At 38.6% G+C, this 12,760-nt stretch overlaps 1 protein-coding gene across 1 annotated transcript in view; it reads left to right on the top strand.

Moving 5' to 3' along the window:
• LOC134673531 (uncharacterized) overlaps positions 1 to 12,760 on the top strand; it is a 461,710-nt gene that overhangs the window by 429,063 nt on the left and 19,887 nt on the right. The window contains exons 3-9 of the mRNA XM_063531531.1: positions 535 to 734; positions 2,295 to 2,396; positions 3,779 to 3,861; positions 7,468 to 7,545; positions 7,627 to 7,703; positions 10,458 to 10,522; positions 11,414 to 11,579. Of these exons, the coding sequence (XP_063387601.1) occupies positions 535 to 734; positions 2,295 to 2,396; positions 3,779 to 3,861; positions 7,468 to 7,545; positions 7,627 to 7,703; positions 10,458 to 10,522; positions 11,414 to 11,579 (771 nt within the window). The remainder of the gene's footprint in view (positions 1 to 534; positions 735 to 2,294; positions 2,397 to 3,778; positions 3,862 to 7,467; positions 7,546 to 7,626; positions 7,704 to 10,457; positions 10,523 to 11,413; positions 11,580 to 12,760) is intronic.

The following is a 12,760-nucleotide window of genomic DNA, read 5'->3' as shown; positions in this document are numbered from 1 at the left end:
CTGATTGTAATAGACGCGTTTTGTTAGAGAGTGAGTCTTCTGTACCTAGTACTATTATTTATTCTGTGACTAAAGGCCACATGCACCATTCAATATCCCGGGGTTAACCGGTTAAACCTGAAGTTACCATGGTTACCAGTATAATTTGACACTGGGTTAACGGTTTAACCGGTTAACCCCGGATTAGTGGGATAGTGCAAGTGGCCCTAAGTCAACTTTATTGTTAATCTAGTTAGTAAGTATTTGATAACCATATTATTTATAATGTCATAATTTTAAAAGGGATCTGCCAAATGAAACTAAATATTGTGTGTTGTATACTAATATATTATGTTTTATATACTCGCAGTTCAGGCAGGTCTAATTAAAGAAATAAACAAAATTATATACTTACCTACACATAAAACATCATCCATAATTTTCCACCAGTATTCGAAAAAAAGAAGTGGGTTTCCAGAACTTTTCTTCACTTAATTTTATGAGTAATGACGTAACAAACCAATGATAATAAATAAAAGGTAATCTTTGTTGCAGATCAACAGCCCAGTCCTCGTAGTCGAGCTTAAGCTGAACAGGCTGGAGGGCACGCAGCTGCGGGCTCTGGGGCTGCTCTCGGTGTTCGGGTTCAACATGACGTACGCCGTGCGCGGCCCCGCCGAGCCGCCGGGCCCGCACTCCTGCAGCGCCATCGAGTGCCGACTGCTGGGGCACTGCTACGCGAGCCACGACTACAGGTGAGCCAGTACAACAGTCTCGGTGTTCGGGTTCAACATGACGTACGCCGTGCGCGGCCCCGCCGAGCCGCCGGGCCCGCACTCCTGCAGCGCCATCGAGTGCCGACTGCTGGGGCACTGCTACGCGAGCCACGACTACAGGTCAGCCAGTACAACTGTCTCTCGGTTTTCGGGTTCAACATGACGTACGCCGTGCGCGGCCCCGCCGAGCCGCCGGGCCCGCACTCCTGCAGCGCCATCGAGTACCGACTGCTGGGGCACTGCTACGCGAGCCACAACTACAGGTCAGCCAGAACAACTGTCTCAGCTAAGACAATTGTCGGTGTTCAGTTACGTTAATCAAAATACCTATATGAAATAGAATATTGCAGGATTAATGATTACTTACAGAACATTGAATATTATTTAACGAATACGAGTAGGTGGTGGGTGCTATTCTAACCTATCACACTGGTGTCTATTCTAACCTACATAGCAATATCAGATTTTAATTCAGCAACGCATTAAGTAAACAGCCAAGTTCAAGATAAAAATACATTTCTATATAACCACACAATAGAAAACATATTTCTCCTGGTTAATGTTAACCGAGCTGAGAGAAAACTATGTAATTGAGAAGCTAAGTCAGTTTCTTGAAATATTATTATAAGAGATGCCACTTTAATTCCAAGATATTAAATCTCGCCTGAACCGCAAAATTATTAAGATATTAGGAGCGGTTTAATTCTGCTATCTGGATCATCATATTGTAATATGAGTAAAATAGTTCTTCTTCTTTACGTAAAAGATCGTGGATAAAAAAGTTTTATTATAACATTTTAAATCCAGCAAACTACCTATACAGGATGTTACTGACCATGGGGCTTTAATTCCAGGGCTTGATTTTACTCGCTAAGCTGAGTTACTTTTATTATGGGGCCAACCCTAAAATCGGGGAAACAATTTTGGCTTTTCCATAGAAAACGTCGACATCTGATCAGCCACAATGTATGAAAAAGTAAAAAAAATTTCAGGGTTAGTGCCATAATAAAAGTAGCTCAGTTTAGCGAGTAGAATCAAGCCCTGATTTTAAAGCCCCATGGTCAGTAACACCCTGTATATTACATTGTTGTACTTATATCTGGGTAAATAAGTTACGATAATATTGAATTCGATCTATGACTTCACTACAACTACTACCTACCTCAATGGAATTCAAGATATACTTAAATAGGTAATGACCAGGCAACACATATGCGGGAAATGTCCCGCAGTATAAAAACAACTAGGAATACTTAAATCTACATTTTTAAGGGATACAAATATTTCAGCGAAATTCCCACTCGAAAACCTATTATCGCGATCAATAGAGCGTGAAAATTTAGTGCGAAGCTGAACAAAACGGCCGCGAATCGATGACACGCACCATGATCCAGTGGCAAGGATATAGTGGCATCATTCACTGTTTACAAATTCGTGCACGGTTAAAATGTGCCCTCTCATATCGCGTCGCAGCGGGCATTTCAACGCGGGTATTTTACGAAATTTATCACTCAGCTCGCAATATTTTCCGCTCGGCAGGGAGTTTTTCTGCGCGTGTTTTGAGGGCTACTCTGGTGCGGACTGCGGCGTTGGCCCACTCTGCCCGCGGACCAACATGTGCAAAAACGGCGGGACCTGCAGGTAACTCGGCTACATCTATTTAATAACTAGTGTCCCGGGTGGTGCCCTGAATTATACATTTCCGTTTTCTCACTGCATTCATTTAAACGAGAAGCGGTCGCTCGTTTCCTTTAATGTTGTGCAATTTCCTCAGTATAACGAATTCCGCGCGGACCGCGGTGCTATTTCGCGGAAACCCCGATATTTGTTGAGAAACTTTCGCTCGTTACAAGTTAAATGCATATTATTCTGAAGTGGTTCCGTCCTATTTAGACTACATTTTATGCTGGGTCTCGGGGGCGTCAACGCCGGAGAACTTCATCGCGATGTCCCCGAGTGTTGCTTGAGTTTTGCCAATTGTTTAACTGACAATGAATTCAGTGGGAATGTTATTAAACGTAGCGAGTCGAGAGCAATCGAACTATTTATAGAACTTGTCAGGCGGATGTCGTTTGTTTGTCAGGACATGATACCTGCGCCAGTATAAGTAAGAGAAAAACTTCGCAAACTTGATCATATTATTATTATATTACCTGATGTAAACATGGATCTCAGTTATTTTCCTCAGTCGATGTACATATATGTACACAACATATTCCTTGCCATCTGTTGCTATTACTGAAATGAGAATGGAATTAGGAATTACGACAGTACCTACTAATAATTATCGCATTGAAAAAGTTTATAAAAATTTAACATACATGCACTGCTGACGAATTAAACAGTTAATGATTTTAAATGGAACATTACGACACACGCCGCGCGTCATAAGGACTGAAGCTCAACATATACCACGCGTATGCCTTTTAACTAGTTCTTTGTTCTTATATGAATAATATTTTCCTGTATAAAAATGAATCCAAATTGGTTATAATTATAATTTCGACTTAGTTTCGAGTTATTTATTAAGTGCACACATATCATTAATTTCGATATTTTATGCAAAAACTTGTGCACAATAATGTTCGGGGCTTGAAAAATGATTGAACTATCTGGGCCTGATTGGTTTTTAATTCAGTTTACTACTTTGTTTTTTGATGCAGGTATGCTGTCTTTTTATTCTTCTTTCTTCCATACACTGAGAGAAAAATCATCACCAGGAATTAAAAAACAGTTCTGTACTGGGGGAAAAAATGAAGTTTTAGTAATAATTATGGACGATTCACTAATTCTGTAAAGTTTATTTATTTCTACAAACAGCTCAGAAATCCCAAATATAATTTCAACAAACAGATAATAGAAATTGCAAGAAGTAATAGAAATTGCAAAAGTCAATTTGTTCCTATTAGTTAACTCTCCTTGTCCCCAGATTAAGTTCATTTTTGTAATTCTAAGTGTATTTTTGTTGCACTTTTCTCTCAGTGTATGTTTGTTCAAGATACATAATTAATAAATGTCCGCAGTCAGATGGGCCCCGCGGCAGTCAGCTGCGCGTGCACGTCGGGTTTCACCGGCGATTTTTGCGAATCGCAAAATTCCGCACCAGGTATGTACAAGTACACGTACGTATCTCGACAAAATTTGTGGTTTCTCTAACCCGCCTCTTCTGAAGGGTTGTCACAAGTGCGTCTTCACTTCTCACTAGGCTTTTCAATAAACATTAATGTAATTTTATTGCCGCCGATGTAGGTATACGCAATTTTCCTTGATAAAATGAGTGACGGAGTGAACGTCTCTTTGAGCATTAGGTTGCAGCGAACGTCACTCATTTTATCAAGGAGATTGAAATCTACAGTCGCGGCAACAACGACGCTGCAACAGCAATACAGCTGCAGTTGACATCCGAACGTCACATTAAGGGTAACATTCTATTTTTGACCGCAGCTGCACTACTAGTCCGAACGCGTCAATGTTATTGTCAATTTCCATAGTAAAATGAACCGTAGCGCAGCTGTCGTTGGAAATGGACTGTCACCTTTAAGAGTAAACATTTCTAGTTTCACCCCCTCGAATGATTGACTACTATTTGACTGGTCACTATTTTAATGGGTTCAAATAGTGACGTTGATCAATTTGTGAAAGTTTGAATTCAGAAGCATAAATTATTTTGTATAAGGAACCTTTTGTTGGGTAGTATACCCTAATGTATTGCGTTAGATATTAAGATTTTACGTTTATTATTTTAATTAGCTTGACTTGTTACTTGATCAAGTGGAAATATTATGATATACAATACTTGGTCAGTAATCCTTTCAGATTTTTATTTGTTTGAACTACCTAATGCGAAATACAATAAATATGAAAAAATATTTTTTTTCTAAATCACGTACGATGTAATAGGCGGTTAGACCTCGTAAAGGTTGAAAGACAATTATTGTACCAACCCTACTACATTTTGTTCCCTCTTCGTTTTATAGGCAAACAAAGCTTACAGGCTTACAGCTATAAAACAATTTGTTCTCGTTAACCGTTACACTTGTGTGGTTTCTAACTCTGCGTACTTTTTGCCCGAGTGCCGCTCAAAAATAACCGCACGACCCTTAATAAATTACTGAGATCGCAGCTGGGGTTGTTTCACATTCGTGAAACAAAACATTGTTAAAATAAAGCTGCTATTAAACTATCTTTATTCTGCATTATCCATTTAAAGTTGTTTATGGTCAGTTAGATGTCTGGCATTGGTGACTATATTATCACCATGGACCGCTGTCACTGTAGTATACTCGTAAATAGAGTGAATCATACTAACTTGTTGTCTTTTGACGAAGACGAGATAGGTAGGTAATCTAATGAGTGCCTTACGGGCACTAAAAATGGTACCAATTCAGCGGTGTCACTCAGTAATTCAAGCCAATCGTGCAGTCTAACGCAACTAGTTGCGACCAATCGCTCGCTTGATGCGATCTCACCAACCAATCGCGTTGTAGCGGTGTCACACCGCTATACTGGCCCCATTCATGCCCCATTCTTATATCCCGTAAGGCCACTCCTGAGATATATACGTCAATCGTAGGTTCGTTTCGTTTATCCTTCGCCCACCCAGCTAAAGCCGTTGAAATGTACGTCGAAATCTTCTTGTGTACATGTGACTACGGGTATAGTGGATTTTTCTAAGATCATATATTTGACAGTTATGAATTGGCTCCTATATGTATGAAACTAAGACCTACCGTTTAACCTATCTTATATCTAAAGCTCAATACATAATTCCCAAATTTTGTTTGACGTACGCCGTAGTAGGTTGCGCCGACTAATACACACACGGGACTAACCAATAGACACTAATCAATATGTGCCAGTATCATGGATATCAATCTGGAACAGGGATGTCACGATTGTCGCATTCTTCACATTCGCGAATGCGAATCCGAATGTCTAGAATACGAATGTCCGAATGCGAATACGAATGTAAGGAAATATGTAACGCGGGCGAGACAGGACATACGATCTGTGCACATTCGCACTCGCAAAACATTCGCTTCATTCGATGCGGACGCGAATGTTGATGCGAATGTTTAAAATGATGAGAGTATTCGTGTATACGAATGAATAACTACTAATCTGGAATAAAAAGGTTCATTAAATCGTTAACTTACAGTTTGTGCAATAATTCTGGAATACTGCTTACTCTTTCTTCCTTGTGCTAAAAAGCCAGCATTAACTGCATCCCCAATAAAGCAAGCAGGCATTGTTCGTGCTAAAATAATGAACTTCTTGCACGAGTTGAAACTACGATATCATAAAACTGTTAGCTTGGTGCGCCAGCCAACAGGTGCGCAATGCTGCCATTTAGTTTCTGCAAAGACGATAAACCATTTAAACACTTCGTTAATTATCCTGTACGTGGCGCAATGTTTGAAACGGTTTATTAGTGCCCGGATCTCATATAACTGTCATAATTTCTATGAAATAACTATACTACAGGCACAGAATAAATAATAGTACTAGGTACAGAAGACTCACTCCCTAACAAAACGCGTTTGTTACGATCAGCACAGATATGGCCGCTAGGTGGCGACAGCGCCACGCGCGGCTTATGGCAAACCCCAAAATTGGGGCCGAACGGATGTACCTACTTTTAGCTACCTGTGGCAAAGCGACGAAATCGCGGAGTGAGCCACGCCTGCTACAGGAGAGACGCTTTCCACATAGATTTTCGTACACCTCTAGCGGCCCACCATACAAGGAAAATTGGCAATCGAATTTGAATCAACGGTATTAGAAAATAGAGTTGATTTTGTTTTGTTTTAAAATCGAACGAAACGAAATAAAAGAAACTCTATTCCATTTAATTAAGATTTAAATTTCATTGGAGGTAATTTGTACTAGTATTAGGACATTGAACCCCAAGAGGTTAACCGGCCTGGTTGCTATCTCTATTACACACACATAATTATGACCTTGACAGCAATATATTTAATTATGCGCATGCAATAGAGATAACAACATCCGAGTCAATGAAAGAAAATCTATGTGGAAAGCGTCTCGTTGCTTGGCGGATAGATATTTTGCTTCAACTTCGTATGTACGTACATATTCTGGCCGAAGTTCAAACAATTTCGATAGATTAATATTTACAACATACAGCTAAAATTTGTTAAAAATAAAAGAAGCAATCACAAAATCGAAGAAAAGAAGAGAATCTGTCTCTCTGTATCTCTGTATGACTGCTGCCTGGAATAGATAACTCTTTAGCGATAAGACCGCCTGCAGTTTGCCTCTATCTTTAAACGATTGTTTTTCTTAAAGCAATATCTTTTACTGAGGTCACAGAATAAATAATAGTACTAGATACAGAAGACTCACTCTCTAACTAAACGCGTCTGTCACGATCAGCACAGATATGGCCGCTAGGTGGCGACAGCGCCACGCGCCGGCTTATGGCAAACCTCAAAATTGGGATCGAACGGATGGACTTTTAGCTACCTGTAGCACAGCGACGAAATCGCGGAGTGAGCCACGCCTGCTGAGGTGTGCCAATAAAGAGTATTCTATCTATCTATTTCTCGTTTAAACGTATTTATATTTAGGCATATGTTGTTTCGTAATATGGGATTACCTAATGTAAGGACCAACTCCCGGCGTGTGGGTTTCTACAATTATCTTCGTAGTATTCACCTGTTTTCTTTAACCCGAAATTGCTTTTTTACAGTGTGCGGAATAGAAGAGTGCTCAGAGAGTTGTAAGGAGGGTCGAAACTGTGATTGCGATCCCAAGGACTCGGATTCCAGTAAGAGACATTTTGTCCGTTTTTTCAGTTTAGCTTGCTTAAAATATAAGTACTTATTACTAAATTGGATCTTCATTCCAGATTTGGCGAGGTTTGAAACAAAATTGCAAATTGTGGACCAAACGGATAGCGACATATCTCAAGAAATAGTGAAACAGGTACCTACTATTTTTAATCATTGCGATATTGAAATAAAAAAATCTAGATTCAACTACGTCCATTTAGCTACACTATCCGAATATTTCTTATTATTTGTATTGATGGCGTTTCATGGAGTAAGAGGGGGCGTTATGCCAGGAAATTAGAAGGAAACAAAAAATAAACTTGCGACGGAAGATATGGCCATTGCACGGGTTTTTTTACCTTTTATCTCAATTAGTCAATTACTCTAAAAATATATTCGTTTTGAAATTCTGCTCGTCCCTCGGCTTTATCACTAGCCATTTTACACTAAAATTACACTGCTATGGCATGCAGGCTTACGATATACAACTGAAAATTACACGTGATTTTACCTATCGAGCTAACTATAACCTTAAATTTTAGATGCATACCGCTATTCAACAGTCTTTCAAGTTTATAGTTACATGAGAGTATTGAAAGTATTTACGGAACCTTCGGAAGTTAAATTCGCATTTGTCCGGTTTATCCGAATAGAACGTTAAACCCACATCAGCGAGTGTTATGAATAACAATCGGAATACAAAATGATTCTGGTATTAAAATGAAACGCTTTTAAATGACATATAAAGTATTTCCAATGCTTTTAAATCAAAGTGATGACGCCATGACGGCACTCAAGTTTAGATGAGAAAAACATTTATTTTAATGGAATATTTAAAGCACTCCTTCATGAAGCGCTGGTGGCCTCGCGGTGAGAGCGTGCGACTTTCAATCTGGAGGTCGCGGGTTCAAACCCCGGCTCGTACAATGAGTTTTTCGGAACTTATGTACGAAATATCATTTGATATTAACCAGTCGCTTTTCGGTGAAGGAAAACATCGTGAGGAAACCGGACTAATCCCAATAAGGCCTAGTTTACCCTCTGGGTTGGAAGGTCAGATGGCAGTCGCTTTCGTAAAAACTAGTGCCTACGTCAAATCATGGGATTAGTTGTCAAGCGGACCCCAGGCTCTCATAGGCCGTGACAAAATGCCGGGATAACGCGAGGAAGAAGATTTAAAGCACTCCTTCATAATTATATTCAATGCCATATACTTAGTGTTTTACAGTGTAATTCGATTAAATGTCACATTACGAGTATTTAGTGTAATCTTATATGTCTTCTGGTTGAGATTGGTTCAAGACGCCATAAGTGGCTCTATGATCAGCAGTGGGCGATAAAAGTATGATGATGATGAAGACAATGAACCTTATGTTGAACAATGGTTCCATAATAAATCAGTTTGATATTTCAAAGTTGAATAATATGGCACCGAGGTATCGCCTGAGATTGAGGCAAACTCAGTTTTTTTTATTATTCTTTCCTTTTGTTAAGTACTTATATTGTTTGGGTACCTATTTTATCTATAACTAATCTCAAAGTGCCCTGTAATACTCTACCTACACAATCAAAAATATCTTGATAGAAATATAGTGCCCTACACACACACACATTACCCTTACACTTTACCCTTACATTACATTACATTACATTGCCCTTGTAACTCTTTAGGATTCTTATACCTTGCTAACTAAGAAAATATTTTGAAAGGTTGGACATAAAATAATTCGTAAACACAGATGGATATGAATAATTAATATGCAGGCAACACAGGAAATCGTAAAATCAGCTTGCAAATCACTCTGCATTGGCCGGACGCACTTTCGTTCTCGCCCCTCTGAATTTCACAAGTAATTTGTTCGGAGGATTCCCTTTGGCCTTGAACGGTTTTATGGCCCATGCAAATGAGCCGCATTGTTATTTTGTTTCCCATTTGGCTTTTCTTCAGAAAACTTTTCTGGTTCAGTCAAGGGCGATTGGTTCATTCCATGTTCATTCATTCATCGTTCTCTTTGAAAATATGTTTTGTTTATTACGCTCCAATACAGATTCTCTCAAATTTTATTATCCAGTAGGTAATGTTCCCAACATCAAATAAAATTGATGATTTTATGCTTCCGTTTTATAATCTACTTTTTCACTTCTCATGCTCAAAAAGTGCACCTTTATGTCGTGCGTAGACGACATAAAATCACATTTTATGCTCTAGAGCATAAAAGTACAATTTTCTTCTAAGACTAAGGTAATCGGTCTCAACAGCCAAACAGTTAAAACATTTTGCACAATTTTACTGAGCAATAAAATTGTGTAGATGACAAAACTTGTTATATTATATTATTTTTGCTACAATTTATTAGAAATCCGTATTTTCTGCCATTAAATTTAGTAAATCACATAAAATAGGAGTCTATTATCGTTCAAAAATGCTCCGAAATGTTTGACTTGGCAGAAAACCAAGCGTCTGAAACTCTGATCACATGTTGAAAATTTAAAAAAAAAATTAAAAGTTAAGTGGCGGGAATTGGTTATGTATTATGTTATTTCGCTTTACGACTATTTCGTGGTGTACATTGCCGTGAAAAATGTGTTTTATTTTCCTCGCAATCGAAGTGAAAAGCATAGTGTACAACAAGGGCACTCGTCTACTATTTTGGTCTTCGCTTCGCTCAGACCAAAAATTACCTCGGCTAAAAATGGGTCACTTTATGCCCTTGTTGTACAATCTACTATTATATCCTGTAAATAAAGTTCATAACAACAATTGTTCTTTTCAAGGGACATGTGGATTGTATATTTAATTTTCATGTAGGCCTGCGAATACATGAAACGCTTCTCTGGAATCCGGATAAAATCATTATTTTAATAGTCTGTCTTTTGAATCAGTGAACTTACCTCTATTTATTTTCAGATAACGAGCCACTTAAAAATATCAAATATCACGTTAGAAGCTGAAATTGAAATTTTAAATATAAGGTAAGTGCTATTCTGTTACAAAGATTCAATGTTAATGAAATTTCGGGCACAGAGCTGCTTAATTTGAATCCAAATTTTAATTAAATGCAAAGGACATGTTCAAACACAAGGACTTGGCAGGATTCCATTCCTGGTCCATTCGAGAATGAAACCATCTTAATATCCTGCCAAGTTATTGAGAACTTACTTTTACGAACAAACATAAAGTAAGACCAAGAAAAGTCTGCAGCGGATTTGAAAGCCGACGCAGTGCACGTGTTATTTTAAACGTCAAACATCTATGAAATTATGGCGTATAATTGATACTTACAATGCGTGGGCTATCAAATCCGCTGCAGACTTTTCTTGGTGCGACTCTATTTTCCTGTCCACTTAAATGCGGAAGTTTCGAATAGGGAAAATTTTATTCAATAATATTAAATTGGGTTCTTTATAAGTCCTATTAATCACAGATATAATTGAAAATATATTTACCTAAGACGAAAGTGGAGGACCCGTGCAAAATCGCCTTTTCATACAAACGTTGTCCAAATTTTCCTCTCTGGATATTAACATTATTGAAAATATGTATTTTGACACAATTTGTTATGTTTCAACCAAAGTAAGCCAAGTAAAAAAGCTAATTCATAAAAAAGATTTTAATTTTACTCGCTGCATCATTGGTTCGAAAGGAACAAACTAAGATTGTGCCATGAATGCGTTTTATGTTATAACCTCTAGCCGCCCAGATACCTATAAAAAGGTCTCCTGTTCCATTCTAATTTGAACTTTGTGTTGACAAAATAAAATTTAATTTTGCTTGGCAAGGTTTGACTTATGGGCGGCTAGAGGATAATAAACCGTATCGTTTTCCTTTTATGTGACCCGAGCCTTATGTTACTATGATTTCAGTTCCGCGGACTCGAATGGCGCGCGTACCGTGTGGCTGCGCGTGTGGGGCGCGCGGCGCGAGGCGGGCGCGGTGAAGGCCGCGCTGGCGGCGCTAGCGGGGTCGCGGTCGCGCGCCGCCCGGCTCCGTCTGCTCAACTTCGATATGCAGCCGGCGTTGACGCTGCACGTGAGTTCTAATTATGAATTAATACAGTTGGTTATTGATTGCATTAGGCATCTTACGCGTACCAATAAAGTGCTATCTGAGCTGATCAAGGCTCGGAACCGGTTTTTTCTTCATTCAAAAAATACCGGTATTATTACGTTATTTTTCGTTCTCATGTTTATTATTAAATTTTTGATGGGTCAATCTAATAATACGAAGTCGTTACCTAAATATATGAATCAGTTCTACGGAAATGGAATATAATTGTTAAAAATATTGGGCTATTTTGGAATTAATAAAAAAAACCGGTTCCGAGCCCTGGTCTAAATGTCACTGCTATGACTAAAGACGCGCTGTAGTTTGAAAATATCAAATGCAATGAGCCCAGCGCGAAAAATAATTACTTACGAGTATATTTTTTTTTCGTAAAACGCTTTTTAATAGGGTTATCGCAATCGCATGGTGTAACAAGATCGGCTTAGTCAATAGGTAGTTACTTAATTTCGAAGTTTTAACCCTTTAGTCCAGTGGTCGGCAACCAGCGGCCCGCCAACCTCTTGCTTGCGGCCCGCGAGTCTCCCTGGCTATTTTGTATGTAATACTGATGAACGACAATGTTTGCTAAAGTCACAAATATTACCAAAGTGCGGCCCGCGTCATCTTTGTTAACTATTATGTGGCCCATGGCTGCTAAAAGGTTGCCGACCGCTGCTTTAGCGTAGCGGCAACATACTTGCCATCATATTTAAATCAAAAACGCATATCTGCATCAAGCATTACGGTTCAAAATCGAATGACTATATAGAAAGGAATGTCAAATGGTTAAAGGGTTAAACCGTTATTTATAACCTCAAATAACATTTACAATGCAAAATTCTTCAAATGAAATTCTAAATTTCGTAATCCGTATTTCTATAAGTAAATGAAGCAAAGGTCAAAGACCCGCCCGTAATTTCACCCTCGTAGCCCGAATTTTGATGATCAGCGGTCGGTAAATTTTAACATCAAACCTAAGTTCTTTCGACGTTATCGTCAAAACGTTCTCATTATCATAATGCTTAAACGATTTTAGATCAAAAGCAATTTAGAAGGTTTAACTTTGATTATTTAATACGTGGTGTATTTGGGTATACCCGAGAATGATTAAAATTCTATCATTTTACAAGAATGAGGGTTTCCGTGATCGAGTTTTTCACTAAATG

This window comes from Cydia fagiglandana, chromosome 18 (genome assembly GCF_963556715.1).
Source record: "Cydia fagiglandana chromosome 18, ilCydFagi1.1, whole genome shotgun sequence".
NCBI lineage: Eukaryota > Metazoa > Arthropoda > Insecta > Lepidoptera > Tortricidae > Cydia > Cydia fagiglandana.
Note: the sequence above shows the minus strand (reverse complement) of the source record. Positions and strands in the feature narration are given on the sequence as shown.